This window comes from Thrips palmi, unplaced genomic scaffold (assembly GCF_012932325.1).
Source record: "Thrips palmi isolate BJ-2018 unplaced genomic scaffold, TpBJ-2018v1 HiC_scaffold_8, whole genome shotgun sequence".
In the NCBI taxonomy this organism is placed as follows: domain Eukaryota; kingdom Metazoa; phylum Arthropoda; class Insecta; order Thysanoptera; family Thripidae; genus Thrips; species Thrips palmi.
Genome location: NW_023144635.1, coordinates 1,809,221 through 1,825,368, shown reverse-complemented (window position 1 = coordinate 1,825,368; position 16,148 = coordinate 1,809,221). Strand labels below are relative to the sequence as shown.

The 16,148-nt window shown below is 52.3% G+C and overlaps 4 protein-coding genes across 5 annotated transcripts; all 4 read right to left on the bottom strand.

The window, feature by feature from the left end:
• Window positions 1-885: 885 nt before the first annotated feature.
• Window positions 886-3,266, bottom strand: LOC117653381. Its single transcript, XM_034399019.1, has 5 exons — window positions 2,863-3,266; window positions 2,556-2,792; window positions 2,276-2,470; window positions 1,930-2,102; window positions 886-1,840 (listed from the first exon to the last, which is right to left on the bottom strand). Exons 1-5 carry the CDS (start codon window positions 3,002-3,004, stop codon window positions 1,439-1,441), a joined length of 1,149 nt encoding a protein of 382 aa, XP_034254910.1. The 5' UTR covers window positions 3,005-3,266; the 3' UTR covers window positions 886-1,438.
• A 944-nt stretch (window positions 3,267-4,210) lies between these two features.
• Window positions 4,211-6,453, bottom strand: LOC117653026. Its single transcript, XM_034398364.1, has 4 exons — window positions 5,940-6,453; window positions 5,697-5,772; window positions 4,953-5,314; window positions 4,211-4,881 (listed from the first exon to the last, which is right to left on the bottom strand). The coding sequence occupies exons 1-4, from the start codon at window positions 6,246-6,248 to the stop codon at window positions 4,423-4,425; spliced, it is 1,206 nt and encodes a 401-aa protein (XP_034254255.1). The 5' UTR covers window positions 6,249-6,453; the 3' UTR covers window positions 4,211-4,422.
• Window positions 6,454-6,726: 273 nt separating this feature from the next.
• LOC117653749 lies at window positions 6,727-9,205 on the bottom strand. The gene is made up of 4 exons (XM_034399620.1): window positions 8,509-9,205; window positions 7,983-8,302; window positions 7,373-7,786; window positions 6,727-7,037 (listed from the first exon to the last, which is right to left on the bottom strand). The coding sequence occupies exons 1-3, from the start codon at window positions 9,032-9,034 to the stop codon at window positions 7,406-7,408; spliced, it is 1,227 nt and encodes a 408-aa protein (XP_034255511.1). The 5' UTR covers window positions 9,035-9,205; the 3' UTR covers window positions 6,727-7,037; window positions 7,373-7,405.
• A 383-nt stretch (window positions 9,206-9,588) lies between these two features.
• On the bottom strand, window positions 9,589-16,141 carry LOC117653919 (pyruvate dehydrogenase phosphatase regulatory subunit, mitochondrial). 2 transcript variants are annotated; one of them, XM_034399944.1, is made up of 18 exons: window positions 15,222-16,141; window positions 15,079-15,148; window positions 14,583-14,906; window positions 14,276-14,488; window positions 14,035-14,198; window positions 13,703-13,939; window positions 13,512-13,622; window positions 13,265-13,434; window positions 12,944-13,136; window positions 12,708-12,854; window positions 12,426-12,601; window positions 12,182-12,330; window positions 11,890-12,097; window positions 11,713-11,802; window positions 11,449-11,628; window positions 11,160-11,360; window positions 10,963-11,082; window positions 9,589-10,888 (listed from the first exon to the last, which is right to left on the bottom strand). In XM_034399944.1, exons 3-18 carry the CDS (start codon window positions 14,867-14,869, stop codon window positions 10,769-10,771), a joined length of 2,766 nt encoding a protein of 921 aa, XP_034255835.1. In that variant the 5' UTR covers window positions 14,870-14,906; window positions 15,079-15,148; window positions 15,222-16,141; the 3' UTR covers window positions 9,589-10,768. The 2 variants fall into 2 exon arrangements, with proteins under 2 accessions (XP_034255835.1, XP_034255834.1); XM_034399943.1 differs by having other exon boundaries at window positions 15,242-16,141.
• Between the last annotated feature and the right edge of the window lie 7 nt (window positions 16,142-16,148).

Below are 16,148 nucleotides of genomic sequence, written 5' to 3'. Positions count from 1 at the left end.
ACGAGGGCGAACGCGAAGGTGCCGCCTACGGCCGCGAGGACCATTGCCTGGCGGCGCGGTCGGCACACGCCTTGGCCTGGAACAGACAACGCGACTAAAACTGGAAAACTAGAAAACTGAAAACTAGAGCGAGAGGCTTGCAACCAGCCGCAGTTAGCTCTCTGGTCGGCGAAGGTCGCTGTGCCTCAGCGAGGGTGGAGAGTCGAAGGTGGAGCTAGCGGCAATGCACCAAAAAGGTGTATCTTGAACCAATAGACACTTGACTTGCAATTAATTCAAAAGTTCAAGTAAATTCACAAGCTGCAAGTTAATTTTCTTGGTTCAAGAAACGTCTTTTTCGGTTGTTCGGCGCGACGCCGGCAGCGGCCATACCAGACGCGTCGCGTCGCCCCGGCGCCAGTGGCGGCAGCGGCAGGACGTCCTTGACGTGCAGGGTGACGGGCCCGTGGTAGTGCAGCGTGTTGCCAAAGTGGAAGTCGCGGCAGTTCTCCACGCTCACTTCGCTCTGGAAGCGCAGGCCGCCGGCCAGCTCCGCCAAGACCCGCCCCGCCGACGACGCCGCGGACGTGCCGCTGCACGTGCTGCTCCAGGTGCTGCTGCAGGTGCTGCTGGTGTCGTCCATGTCTATGTTCATGTTCACGTCCGTGCCCGAGTCCGTGTCCGAGACTTCGTGGTGCTGCCCGCGCGGCGCCGACATGATGTCGCGGCGCGCTCCGCGGTCGCACTGCCGCACTCCACCCGCAGCCAGTCGCCTTCGGCCACACCAGCCGGGAGGGGAGGGTGGGGTTGTGGGTAAGGGGCAGGAAAGGGGAGGGGGATGATAAACCCGACTGAGCTCCGAATGGCAACAGGAAAGTGTAGGCGCGTTCTACTGGTGCCGAAGTGTGTGAAGTGGGGTGCGAGAAGGGGGTGGGAGCCAACCCGAGAGCCGAGGGTAGTAAGTAAAACAGCAAGTTTCAAGTATCGCTGAGTAGTTTAATGATTTGGTACTCGAAGCATTCCTTCGCCTATTTCTTTCACACTTTTCACATTCTTTCCTCATGTTTTTACAACACCACAGCGACATCCGACCCATTCTGCCGCCGTCCCACCTTTCATAGTGTGAGAGAGACAGAGCAGTGTTCGGGATCAGGCAGTGACAAGTTGGAGTCATTACGCCAAAATTGGTGGTTAATATGTTAGCCAACATCATGGCGCTCAAGGATAACGACGATAATTTTAAACACGATGTGCATAGTACTACCACATTGTGGTACTACTAGTACTACTAGTACCACATAGTACTACCACATTGTGGTACTACTAGTACTACCAGTACCACATAGTACTACCACATTGTGGTTGAAATAAAGATAAATTACAAATCATTCGTTGATGCGGTCGTTCATAAGTTTTATTTTGCTTTCATCTGCATCCGATACGTGCGAGCCACTTGGCGCTAGGTCGGATCGCACGGCGTGCACTCCTTGGAGGAGTTGCTGCGTTTCCAGTGGCTGAGGGTCTTGATGTCCTCCATGGCGTAGGTGCCAGGGCTGATGGCGCCGTTCAACTCGCACCTGCCCTGCACCGCGTAGTCTTCCCGCAGCTTGCCCAGGCGCACGCCCAGCTCCAGCAGCCGCTCCAGTGCGTCGTGCTGGTCGGCCGACACGCGCGCCTCGCAGAAGTTGCCGATGAGGGCGACGCCCAGCGATACGGCGTTCCAGGACGCCGTGTGGGCGCCCACGACGTCCCAGCCGCGGCCCTCGTACGAGTAGCCGTCGCCGCCCACCAGGAAGTTGTAGCCGATGTCGTCCCAGGGGGGCTTCATCTTGAACATGTGCATGTTCTGAATCCCGAGCACCTGCCGGACGCCAGAAAGGGGACACTGCTATGAAAGCTTGTTCGATAGTTGCCACAGCCTGCCGAATCATTGCAGCCACGCGGTCTTACGCTGGCCTTGCAGGCCGTTTCATTGCTGCACGCTGCCATCGCCGTGTGGTGGACGATGACCATCCGGAGGGGCGTCACGAGCGGCGCGGTGCGGCGGGGCGGCAGCGCCTCCCACCCCTTCCTGCTCACCAGCCGCGAGTCGGGGGAGGTACTCGTTGCACTCGTCGAGGTGGCTGCAAGAGAGATACTAGTAGCAGTCCCGGCCATGGCGCCGACCTAGGCGCCAGCTAAGGTGCTGTAGTGCGTTCTCAATCTTCAGGACAGTCTACGAGCGTGAGAGAGACAGAGCGACGAAACCACTGTTCAAAGTCAAACGGCAGTGAGGGCGGCCTCGCTTCGCGCTTACTTTGGCCACGACCGCCGGTCACGCCGGGGGTGGAGCGGTCCTGCTGGGGAGGGGTGGTGACGGCCTCGGTGACGGCGCCAGCCGGCGCATCCTCGCCGAGCAGCAAGAACACCGAGACGAGGCAGAGGGTGAGCACGAGCAGCAGCCCGCCGACGAGCACCGAGACGCGCTGCCACCGCCGCAGAGAGCGCCACCCTGCACAAGAAGGGGCACAGGGTTCCCGTCGTCCCCGTCACATCGGTCTTCGTTGAAGTACTTCAAGACGTGTGGACGATCTCACCTTTCCTACCCTTCCACTCGGCTTTGCCGGGCACCGGCTGCTTGGCCTGCGCCGCGGGTCTCCCCGCCTCCTCCGAGACCCCCAGCGCGGAGGCCGAGAGCACCACGCCGGCGTTGCCTTGGCCGTCCGGCAGCACCACGGTCACGGGGCCGTGGTAGAAGGTGTTGCCACCGAACTGGCACGTCGAGTTGACGACGCTCACGGGCCCGTCGAAGCTCGCCCCGGGGACATGCATGGCTGGGGGTCAAAAACAGAGGGGGCTTGAGCTGCCCGAGGGTGTCGCCCCGCAGCGCGCGCCGAGACCAACCGTTCGCTTCCGCCACGAGGGCCGCGTCGCGCTGCACCGCCAGCACGGGGTTAGTCGCGGCCCCGTCGCCATCGTCGAGGCCGCCGTCCGCGAGGGGGCGTCCCGGGGGCCGCTGCTCCGTGAGTCTGTGTTCCGTGTTCATCGTGCCGCACCGCGCCAGTGCACTGCAGTGCTCACGGAGTGGAGTCTCACGGTGACTGGCGAGCACTGGTTGCTAGCGCCCCTTTGTGTCGCGCGGTGTTTGGGATGCATTCAGATAAACGGCCGATACGTCGTTTTATGGCCCTGATTTCGGCGAAAACCGAGACTCTGGGGGGAGGACGTGCAGGAGGGGGAGGGGGAGGGCGAGGAGGCTAGGGCGAGGAGGAGGACGAGGAGGAGGATGAGGAGGAGGATGAGGAGGAGGATGAGGAGGAGGACGAGGGCGAGGGGGACGGCGAGGGCAAGGGTGAGGGGCAGAGCGAGGGCGAGGGCGAGGGAGAGGGCGAGGGGGAGAGCGCGGGGGAGAGCGTGGGGGAGAGCGAGGGGGAGAGCGAGGGGGAGAGCGAGGGGGAGAGCGAGGGGGAGAGCGAGGGGGAGAGCGAGGGAGAGAGCGAGGGGGAGCCTCAATGTGTCAACGACAAAACATTTATTTACATTGCACTTCGTTCATCACGCTAACGCTTTTCACTTGAGCGTGCAGGCTTTCTCGTAGCAGAAGTGGTCCCAGCCCTTGAGGCAGCGGTTCCCAACCTTTTTCGGTTCGCGACCCCAAATTTGATACAAAAAATTTCCGCGACCCCCAGGAAAAATTTCGCGACCCCACGCGACCCCTCCTTTAGCATGCCTTTGATACAAAGTGCGATAATCCACCTTAGTTTGGGAGCAGTATTGCCGCAAAGTTGATCAAAACGGCCACAAATGTCTTTGAAAAATCGTGTTTTGGGCCGACTTTATGCAGCCACTGCGTCTGACCCGAGGCGGTATTTCGTCCTCCCTAAACGGGCATTTGGTCTTTGGACCTTCCTTAACATGCCTTTGTTACGGAGTGCGATTATCGGCCTTAGTTTGGGAGCAGTATTGTCTCAAAGTGGATCAAAATGGCATTCAAAGGCATTTTATACTGTTTTCATCAACTTTGAGACAATACTGCTCCCAAACTAAGGCCGATAATCGCACTCCGTAACAAAGGCATACTAAAGGAAGGTCCAAAGGCCAAATGCCCGCTGAGGGAGGACGAAATACCGCCTCGGATCAGACGCAGTTGCTGCTTAAAGTCGGCCTAAAACACGAGTTTTCAAAGGCATTTTCGACCGTTTTGAACAATTCTGCCAGCCGGGAAACAGCCGCGACCCCAGGCGACCCCAACCACCTCGCCGCGACCCTTCGAAATTTTTTCGCGACCCCATTTGGGGTCGCGACCCCAAGGTTGGGAACCGCTGTCTTAGGAGATTCGAGGTTGGTCGAATGCGGCTTCCACGACAGCCTCAAGGCCCTGCTTATTCGCTGCAGTGAGACAATCTCTCCCACCAACTTCACATTGGCGGCGTTTTTATTTTCAAAATAAAATACTCTAAACACTTATTGATTAAATTTGGCCCCTTGGAACGGGCTGCTGTGGTCTAGGTTGAGCTGCGCTGCCGGGTCGCAGAGGTCGCCCCAGTCGGCTCCGTTGTCCCACCAGTGGTACCAGTTCTTGAGGACGTGCATGAAGCGCAGCCCGGGGCTCGGGGTGCGCGCCAGCTGGCACGCGCCCACCAGCCGGTACTGGGTCTTGATCTTGCCCAGCTTGACGCCCAAGCGTAGGAACTTGTAGAGCTGCTGCCGCTGCTCGGCCGAGGGCAGGTCCGCCGTGAAGGTGCCGATGACGGCCACCCCCAGCGCCTCGCGGTGCCACTGGCGCACCGTCGGGTCCAGCGCGTCCCCGACGACGTCCCAGCCGCGACCCTCGTACACGCGGCCGTCGTCGCCCACCAGGAAGTTGTAGGCGATGTCGTCGAAGTGCCTGCCGTCCATGTTGTACTGCTGCATGGTGAAAACCTGCGAGGTGCGCGACAGTCTTTGAGTCAGTTCTCCCCCAAAGCTGCCGTACCCACCTTATCTGGACTCACCCGCTCACAGCACATCTTGAAATTGGTGCACGACGCCGTGCCTGAGTGGTGCACGATGACGGTGTTGACGGGCGTCTTGAGGACCTCTGGCGCCCCCCTGGGCGTGCGCGCGCCCCACGCGGCCCTGGGCACGAACCCGACACCGTCTGGCAGCAGCACAGGCGAGGCCGCGGCCGGGGGTTTGGTGCTGCACGGCACGTCGGCGTCGCCGGGCACGTCGTCCGCGAGCAGGTCGGCGTCGGCCTTGAGGGCGACCGTCAGTCCGACGCCCCACACGACCACCAGGAACACGCACGGCGGCAGCAGCAGCAGCAGCAGCGGCTTCCTGGACTTGGGGACCTCAGCACACAGAGCACCGTCAGCTGGAAGCCAAAGAGGACATCGCGGGGCTGTTCAACGCCAAGGTGACCAGGGATTCGAAAATTCACCGAGAATAAACATCCCATCCCGTCGAGTACTTTCATTTCCATTCGATAAAAGTCGCGACTGTTTCTGCTCCCAGAATAGCGATACAAACAGTGAAAGCGGATTAAAACACACCCGAATGGAACATGTGGACGAGACATGGAGATAAAACAGGTGAACAACCCGAACCAGCCGATTTGTGTTAATCGGCCGTGACATTATCATTGGCTTATCGTTCGGAAGTTTCTTTGTCCGTTCTTGTTGATTTTCTCTGCACCCATCCCGCCAATGCCACCCCCTTTCCCTCTCTTCTTGCCGTGGTTGGTACGTAGTACTCACTCTCGCAAGGATTTGCTGGTCCGGTGGCATCCGGCGTGTTGGGCAGGGTCAGGTCTCTGGCGCTCGGCACGGAGTTCTGTAGAGTCCCCCGTGCTCACATCCACTGATCGCCGATTCCGAATGCTGTTTCTTCATCGCCCCGTCTCTCTCGCACCCCGACGGGCCGCCCCACGAGTGCGAGAGAGACAGAGCGACGAAGCCACTGCTCGGCATCGGCCCGGCTGCAGGGCGCTCGCACTGTACCTCAATCTGGCTGCATTGTTTCGCAATGCCGTCCGCGCCGTCGGCCGACACGCGGAACTTTTCGCAGTGCACGTTGAGAGGGCCGTAGACGTGCAAGCTGCTGCCGATCTGGCAGGTGGAGTTCTCCACCGTGATGCTCTCGATGGCCGAGCAGGGGACGGGCATGGCGTCGGCGCCGGTGCTGGCCGTGTCGTCCGTGTCCACCGACGCGGCATCCTCGCCCGAGTCCTCGCCGCCCTGGACACGCCACGCACACTTCGGCGCCACGACGGCCGCCCCCGCGGCCTTTTCACCATCGTTCCAGTCCATTTCGTCGCCAAGGTTCCTGGTCACTACTGGTAGACTGTCATCGTGGACGCCGCGATGCGGTCGAGGCGGTCGAGGCGGCCGGCACCGGACCGGGCGGCGGCACTCAATTCACTGGCGCCTTGGCAGGATTATTAGGATGGCGCGCCGCGCGCCGCGCGCCGGACCTGACGCTGGTTCGCTACTTCTCCGCTTGGGGGCTCTGCAGACTGATTCAAAGTCGTTTTCGTCGCTCTGTCTCTCTCGCACCTATAGGGGGCGCCTATGAGTGCGAGTGAGACAGAGCGACGAAAACGACTCTCTGGAACAGTCTTCTGGGACCACTGGGAATTATGGGAAGAGTGGTTGGATGCCACGACGTCCGCAAGGGCTCCAAGCTGGCGCTCACGGCCAGGGCACTCCCAGGCCGGCCCAGGCACACCCCGGCCCCGGCCAGTTCACGTTACGACATTTGGGGCTGATTCCTTTAAATAAAACTCGATTTACTTTTGTAAGAATTCCGTTGTTTATTTACCCATACAAACAGGTACGGTTTAAGGGGACCCTGTCAGATAGATTGTCCAAGCGCCGCAACCCGCAGCACATGCTCCTTCAGGCAGCCAAGATATTCACTACCGCCCCCCTGTGGAGCCCCTTATACCGTGCCTGCATACAAACAACGGACCGCAGTCTTAGAGCAGTGCATCTGGTTACGTTATCACAGCATAATCTTACACTAGTGTCGCGTCTCGCGGTCTGTTCGCGGCGAACGGCACCTACACTCTAAATATGGGGTGCCCAAAAACTGGGCGCCTTTGTCGCCCGCCCCACTTTTTAGGGCGCCAAATGTCGCCCAGTTCCTGGGCACCTTTGTGGCCTAGTCTCGAGGTGGACAAACCATTAAGGAACCTGCCTTCACCCATGGCTCAGCAGCGACTAAGGTGACCAAACTAAGGTGCCCAGAAGCTGGGCTGGGCACCTTAGTCGCCCAGGAACTAGACACCTGAGCATGCTCTACCATGGGAGAGGGCCGGTTACTGTACGATTTGTCCACCCCGAGACTGGGCGACAAAGGCGCCCAGAAACTGGGCGACATTTGGCACCCTAAAAAGTGGGGTGGGCGACAAAGGCGCCCAGTTTCTGGGCACCCTAGAGTGTTGTCGGAGCGCGGCGAACGGCACCTAGTCGGAACACCTCTCCGCCCCGTTGTCCCACCAGCGGCTCCACGTCCGGAGGTCCTGCATGAACCGCAGCCCGGGGCTCTTGGTGCTCTGCAGCTGGCACGCGCCGACCAGGCGGTACTGCGGCTTGATCTTGCCCAGGTCCACGCCCCACTCCAGGAGGCTGGCCAGCTGGCGCCGCTGATCGGCGGGCGGCATGTCCTCCGTGAAGGAGCCGATGACGGCCACGCCCAGCGACCGCGAGTTCCAGCCGTAGAGGAACGACCCCACGGTGTCCCAGCCGCGGCCCTCGTAGACCCGGCCGTCGCCGCCCACCAGGAAGTTGTAGGCGATGTCGTCCCAGCCGTTGTCCACCATGTTGTACCCCTGGATGCCCCTCACCTGGCGGGAGAAATCAAAGTATTTAAGAGTGTCGCCAGGCGCGATGGAGTCAGCTTCGTCCGGCAGCAGACTGATTCCGAGAGTCGCTTTCGTCGCTCTGTCTCTCTCGCACTCGCGGGGCGTCCCGTACAGTGCGAGAGAGACAGAGCGACGAAAGCGGCTATCGGAATCAGTCTTAAGGCGGGGAGGCACTCACCATGGTGCTGCAGGAGGCGGCGCTGGAGCACGACGCCGTGCCCGTGTGGCACACGATGACGGTGTCCACGGGCGTGCGCAGCCTGGTGCCGGTCTTGGCGGGCCGCGCACGCCACTGGTCCTTCGGCACGTACTGGACGCCGTGAGGCAGAGGGATCGGCGTCGGTGGCGGCGAGGTGAGGGGATCCTCCGTCATGTGGCCCGGCCCTCCGCCGGGGACTTTGCCGAGCTGCATTGTGGCGAGGATGACCACCGCCACCGCCAGGCCCGTCGCCACCAGGGCCGCGCACGGACTCCGCCACCACCGGCGGGGGACTGTGCCTGCAAAAGAGGGCGTTGCATTGGTATTTCGATGGCCGCAGCGGCGCAACACAGCCCAGTCCATTGGCGGGGCGGGCGGGACGCAGCCCGGCTCGTAGAGAGCCCGTTGAACTCGCGCGTTCGGCGGGACTGCCTACCCTGGCCGCCACAGGCGCTCCCGCGTCGCCGCGGCGGCAACGCGACTGCGTTTCGGCGCGTTCACTGACCTTCTTTGTGCTGCTCGGGCGTTTCCTTGGGGGGCAACGCCGTCGCTGCTCCTTCTTTAACGGCGTCCTGGGCGTCCGCGTCCTTCAGGCCCAGGTTGGAGGCGGACAGCACGATCCCCTGTCCAGCGCCGGCGGCGACGGCCCTCTCGGACACGACGACGGTGAGGGGACCATGCACGTGCATGTTGTTCCCGATCCGGCAGGTCGAGTTCTCCACCGTGATGCTCTCGATGGTCATGGCGGGGCCCATGGAGGCGGCCGAGTCCACCGCCGCGCCCAGCACCGCCTTGACGCCGAGCGGCACCTCGCCGCCATCACTGCTGCTGCACGTGCTGATGCTGAGAGTGTCGCTGTCGTCGCGGGGATCGAGCAGCCCGTCGTAACCGCTGTCCGTTGCAGAGGCGGGCGGATCCAGCTGGCCTTCCGGGCGCTGCCGTCCTGGGCCTGTGCGGAACGTGGCCGCGTCCGTCACGACGCCGTCCTCTGGGTGCGCCGCGCGGCCGCCGTGCACGGCCGGCTCGGTCATGGCGATGATGTTGGTCCGTCACGTCACGTCCCGGTGCATGCCTCTGTGCTTCGCGCTCGGGGCCCGGGGCCCGCACGGGTTCGCGGTGTGGTGACGCATGCACTCGCGCTGGCGGAGCGCTTCGCCCCTCGTCGCCCTGCGCCGCTCGGCCGCAGACGTGGTACTGAGCAAAGACTGCCGCTGTGCCGCAGATTGATGAGATACTGCGGCACCCGACGGGAAGGGGAATGCCGGAGCGGCCGCCGACCGACCGGCCGGATCGCTGTCGGCGTCATGGCGGGGGCAGGCCGGGCAGCCCAGGATGACGAGCCGTGAGCTCGGCGGCGAGTGCGACCTTGGGGCGCGGCGTGCGAAAATTGTGCCAAAACAAAGCACACCGGGAAAAGGAGCACGTGCCCAGGACTGGCCTGCACTTGTACTGCCTTGCACGTGTACTGCCCTGCACTTGTACTACCCTGCCCTGCACTGCCCTACACCCACGCCAACTGAGGCATGAGGTGTTGGAGTCTCGGAGAAGGCATTTGGCAAAGGACATGAAATGAAGACGCGAGAAATCACTGGTTTATGTTTTTAATGGCGAGGAAAAGAGACGAAACAAAGACACACGCCCACCAACAACAACATCAAAATCATAACTGTAAAAAAAAACCTCTAAATGTGAAGCCAAGCCTCAATCATACATAAGCAAGTAAATTTTAGTTAGCTATCTTATCACCACATTTCAAACCTCTTGTCTGGATAGAAAATAATTAATGCAGTCTAAAATTTGTGACAAAAGTTTTAAGAAAATAAGGTAGGACAGAGCAGTTAGCTGTGTAAATACTGCAGTGACCATAATTTAATAAAAAAAAAAAATGATACATATCCCACAAAGTTCCTCTATGATTTAAAAGCTCTTTTTAAAGCTTACAGTCGCACAATTTTTATTGAACATTTATCAAGGCAGCACAACTTGTAAGTGCATGGGAAGATACAATTCGAACATTTTAGATTTTTAGTCTATTATTGAGTATTATTATCACAGATCCAAAACACACCTCACATCAAAAGACTGTTTCTAGAGGAACCTCAATAACTATGTACAAAACCTTCTACAAAACTAGGTAAAGTTGGCAACAAGGTAGATTCTAAAAATTTACATCAATGATTTACACTGTTACAAAGATTACTAACACCTACATCATAAATATACAGTATAGACAAAAATGAAAATGTACAGGACAGCTTTGATTCAATGCAGATGTATCTGAGAACAGTGACTAGGACTAGGATACAGAACTTTTAGGGACACAAGTTAAACAATACTTCATTTACAAATTCAAATTACTAATTGAAGGATGACTTTGATAACAAATCAGGTGTAGAATGACCATTAAATCTACAAGCATTGGTCGCAACAGTAACGGTATTAACATAAATATGTTGTAACAAAACAGAGCTGCCATAACAACAAGCTTAAAATGGATTAATTGACAACAGGCAAAGGAAGAAAGGAACTGATGAATCACATTAAGTTTCATTTGTTAGATAGCTGAAGGCTGACAAACAAAAATTGAGCATACCTACAAACACAACAGCAATTACAAAACTAAAACAAATCCTGACAACAATTTAATTTATTTTAAGGGCAACACTTCATACAAATAGCTATTAAAGATAAAGAAGGCATGCAATAAAAATAGAGCAGAAAATCACAGAAATATCAGACCAAACAGTAGGAAGACAATGTCCACACTATGAGGTAACCACTTTGAGTATTGGCTCGCTCACGCCAACTTTGACTCGAGTTGCTTGGTATGCTTCCCTCTCTTTGTCAGGGAACTTAGTAGGGAGGTTTGGAGAATGCAAGTTCACCTATAAAAAGAGCCAAATTAATACCTTGCAATGGTACCCACTAAACACCGTAATGTGGACTGCCAATGACATACCTTGGCGGGGTATCGAATACCACCAATGTCGACCTCATAGCTGCCCGACTGAACAAAGTCTGATGTCACTCTCTGAGGAATTTTGTTTGGGTCAAAATTCTGGATGAATCCAAGGCAAACCTAGCAACATTTTTCAATTAGTTTTTTTTTTTTTTTTAATCCAATCTATTCTTATGTGATGCTGAAAAAGTTCTTACCTGTTTTTTGAAGGTGTAACCATATCCTGTGGTGGTTGTTGCCCCAACATACTCTCCATCCCGATAAATTGGTTCCCCACCCCAACACCATAAATCTAAATCCGGATCATGGTCCTGAAGTATTAACTGAACGTACATTCGTTTCACACCTTCATCACGCTGTTGCAGCAGGGCCTCTCTCCCTATGAAGTCCATTCCTTTCTTCTCGAGCAGAAAAGAGACCAACAAATTTATTATTTACCATAAAAGGCAACGAAAATTTTTTAAAGGGATGATTTATAACTGTTACCTCAAACTTAACACGCCACGATCTACCACATTCCAAAGGAGTTGTTGTTGTGTCCAAGTCCTGGCCCCAGAAGGCAAAAAACTTTTCCACTCGTAATGCACGCATGGCATAATAGCCTGTGTGACGGAGGTCATACCTCTCTCCTACTTCCTTTAAACGTGTGTAAACATGAAGGGCAAACTACAACACAAAATAAAAAGAAGGTTAGAGAAATATTTTAAGGTATCATACAAAACAATATTGAAATCAAATGTTTTCACTGACCTCATTAGGTATGTATAAAACATATCCTAATTCACCTGTGTGTGTTAGATTCATGGCCCGAATGCCATTTGCTAGACCAACGTCTAATTCCTGAAACAAACAAGAAAGAAAAAACAGTGTGGAGTTGTAAGCTGCAGTAATAATAAATCCATGGAAAAGGTGGCACTCTGTTTTTACCTTGAATGTGAAAAATGGAAAAGATTGAGGACTTAGATCAGTGTCAGTAAGCTCAGAAAGGAGAGTTCGTGTTAAAGGTCCCATAACACAAATAGCTGTGTACATGGATGTTACATCAGACAATGCTACAGATCCATCAGGTGGCAAATGGCGTTGGATCCACACTTTACAGCGCGTCTGTTGTATTGTTGGTGCTATCATCATATAACTGAAAAAGAGTTAGAAGAGATTTTAAATTTCAATTAAGTAAACTTGTTTGCGGGATGCTAAAGAGTCAGAGAAGTAGTCTTACTGATTTTCTGCCAATCTGGCAAGGCTGCAGTCATTTTCATAGCCTCCCCTTGAGTTTTGCATTCCAGTATGAATTATGCTTCCAATCGGTACATCAACATCATTGGAACATAGATATTGGAGAGCTTCCACTACCTCATTGCCCTTTGACTACACATAAACAAGCAAATATATGAAAATAATTACATTGTGTTTTATACAATAATAGAGACTTATTCATTTCATTCTCTTGAAGTTTAACTTACCCAAAGATCAATTTTAGTGAAGGATGAATAATCACAAAGACCCACACTTTCTCTACAAGCTGAATATTCCTCACTCACTATATCAAACCAATCTGGTTTCCCAAATGTTCGAGTTTCCGCTATACGAAATGGTTTCTCTGCTCCTGGGTCAGCAGTTACATTTGACAATAAGCCATCTAACAAAAAAAAACAGAAGTTAAATGAAAATTGTTGAGAAGGCATTAATTGTCTAAAAAGTCTTCACACTGGAGAATTATAGCACGAAACTCAAAATGGCTGTACCTGGATCAAAGTAAACAGGTCTTTCATAACCCATCACTTGGCCAAAGACAGCACCAGCTTCTCTCAACTTTGGATAGATGGGAGACATTCGAAGGTTGCGCCCAGTGCTGAACTCAGAAAATGGGTAATTGATAGCATAGTGAAGTCCTACCAGAAGAAAGAAACACAATAAGTACAATTTCAACAAAACACATAGAATATACAGTTATGACAGACTAGAGTGAATAACTATGTACCTGGAACTTCCCTCACACGGTCTCTCAAAAATTTTCTGTTATTGTGTAAACCAAGGAATCGTGTTATATCCAATTCATACATCTCATACGAAGAAAAGCCATTAACAATCCAGTTGGCTGTGGAATGACCCACACCACCTGCTGCTGAAATGCCAACTGTCTTCATTCCAGCTGCCACAAAATAGTTTTGAATCTAAAATAGAAAAAAAAGCAGTTATTGACAAAAACTATTTAAAATACATGCTGGAAATAAACTAAACTTAAAATATTAAAGGAAAAAACTGTTTCAAAAATGTCATAAATTTTTTCATGAGTCCTTACTTCAGGGGCCTCTCCTAAGATCCATTTACAGTCAGGAGAAAATGCTTCTGGTCCATTGACAAGCCGATCCAGTGCCGTCTCTCCTAATATTGGAACTCTGTGTAACATTTGCTCCAACAAAACATGAAAATGATCCCAATCTTCAGGCAGCTTCCTTGCTGAGGATGAGGCTGTCATGTGAAAATAATGCCTAATTGTAAATAAAATAGGACACAATGTCAAAACAGAAAATCTAACAATGAAGTACCTGGTAAGAGCCCATCCTCAAAAGCTGGTTTAGCAACAGGTTCAAATCCTCCTAACATTAAACAGCCATCATTTTCGCGGAAATATATATGGTTATCCTGATCTCTAACCACTAAAATAAAGAAAAATAATCAATTCACGAACATGAGATGAACATAGATGAAGCTTAGGAAACAAAAACAAGCAGCCTACCTGGAGTCATGGGATCCAATCCAGAAACAGGACGAGTATGAAGATAGTAATGATCACAAGGATGTAAAGGCACTTTTACAAATGGCTCACTCATTTGCCCTATTTGCCGCGCCCAAAACCCACCACAGTTCACAAAGTATTGGCACTCAACAGTGCCATGAGATGTATCAACAGCCACTATGCGGCCATTACTGCTTACCACTCGTTTCACAGAACACCCTTCTAAAACATGGACTCCTGTATGTGTCAAGAGGAACAAAAAAAATACACAAAGGTACAAATGAGAGACATTTAACTAGGTAAATAACAATAAATCAAGGATTTGAACTGACCTCCCTGTTGGGCTACTTTGACTAAGGATTGGCATATCTGAAGAGGATCACCGACCCCGTCGCCAGGGATCCAGATTCCACCCTTTAAATCATCAGTGCGGACAAGAGGACATAACTTGGATATTTCCTCTGGTGTCACCAATTTGCAATCAATGCCCCAAGAGCTGAAAGTCATACAAAGAAAACATGGTTTAGCAACCTGGATCAGCAATGTACACAAGGTCTTACCGAAAACACTTACACCGAGAGAGCCTGCATACGACGAAAAACAGTCATACGATCTCGAGTTTTGGCTAAACATAAGCTTCCACATTGTTTCCAGCCAGTGGGCAGCCCTCTCTCCTCCAAAGATTTGTACAGAGAAACCGTTGATTGAACCAGGCGAACCTGAGCCAAACTTGGTTTAAAAACTCCAACAAGCCCAGCAGTGTGGCCTGTTGCGCCTCCGCCAATGCTATCAGGTAAAAGGCAAAACAAATGTCGATTATTAAGGAGTATGAGTGCTAAACTAGATTTAAGTAAAGAAATAAAACATACTGCGAACGTACTTGCCCTGATCAACCAGAACTGTATGAGAGCCCCATCCAAGCTCAGCCAGATGGTATGCAACGGATGCTCCCATAACACCTGCTCCACAAATGACAACTTTTGCCTCTCGTGGCAATGGGCGGTTGTTATCAGCCACATTGTTGATGACACTGTCACTGAGACTGCTACTGACGGTTTTCAACACAGTGCTGCTAGTAAAGTTACGCGCCAAATCTGGACATTTTTTGCCACACAGTTTTGCCACTGACTTTCGTTTCAAAGCCAGTTGTGTGGGCCTGCTAAGCATGATTATGGGAGGTTTTTAACACAACAGGCAGATTAAACTGTAAAAAGGAAAAAAATCATAAAGAAGGTAAAAATAAAGAAGATGATAGACATACGTGTAAAACAGGAATGGCAACCAGATTTTTACCCGAAACAGGATGTACAAAATATAAATGAACACATAAGAAGTGGCTGCGTTTTATGACGGAGAAGTATTTATTTACTACTCACATGGTTGTTCGTGTTGGGGTTATTCCGACAGGACTTAAGCACAAAATAAGCCAACTGTAAATTACATTTCCTGTCAAAAAATGATGATGAAAGGTTAGATACTACTGATAAGCTCCAACAACAATAAAAGCGTAAATACCCACCTTCGTAATGAGGTACTTACATTTTTCTACAACAAACATTAAATTTATTGCGATGTTACGACCTAGCAGAAGGTACTTGAAGTTGACAGAAAAACATTTATGGTATACTCGTCCCAGCGTAACCTTTCCGAAAGTAGTCCCTTGGCCGTTTTATCCCCACATTGGCACAGATTATTCGATGTTTCTCCCAAAATAAAGATTGATTCTCAAAATGAGGGCGAACGGGGCAGACAAAAATGTGTGGGCCTTTGACTGAAATAAGTTGTTATTATCGAATCTCTTCCAGTTGCTCAAACCTAATGCAGAAAGTTTGGAGCTCGGTCCAGAGGAGAAGCCGACCTCTCTCACACAGACCAAAACTTCTAAAGAATGAGACAAAATTTCAAAAAAAGAAGGTGAACGGGGCAGACAAAAATGTGTGGGCCTTTGACTGAAATAAGTTGTTATTATTGAATATCTTCCAGTTGCTCAAACCTAATGCAGAAAGTTTGGAGCACGGTCCAGAGGAGAAGCCAACCTGGTGCATTTAAACCAAAATTTTAAAAGAATAAGCCAGAATTCCACAAAATGAACGCGAGCTGGGCATACAAAATAGTGTGGGGCTTAGACCTATGCAAGCTCCTTTTATGGAATCTCTTCCAGTCACTCAATGTAAGTGCGAAAAGAGGTTCCGAGAGACCGTTGTTTTGAAGGGCTCGGACCGGCACGTCGTCTGCCCGCGGAAATGCAAAACCCGGAATGCGTAATGATTAAGTCCGAAATTGTTCGTAATTTTTCAATGTTGTTTATTTATACGATTAATTATGATGGCAACGGTCTAGGGTTGAGTATTAGTTTTAATAAACCGCATTACCTGCGGGACTATTTTCTGTTCTCTGGCTACTGGCGGAGTGATTTAGAAAGGTTATGCTGGGACGAGTATATGAG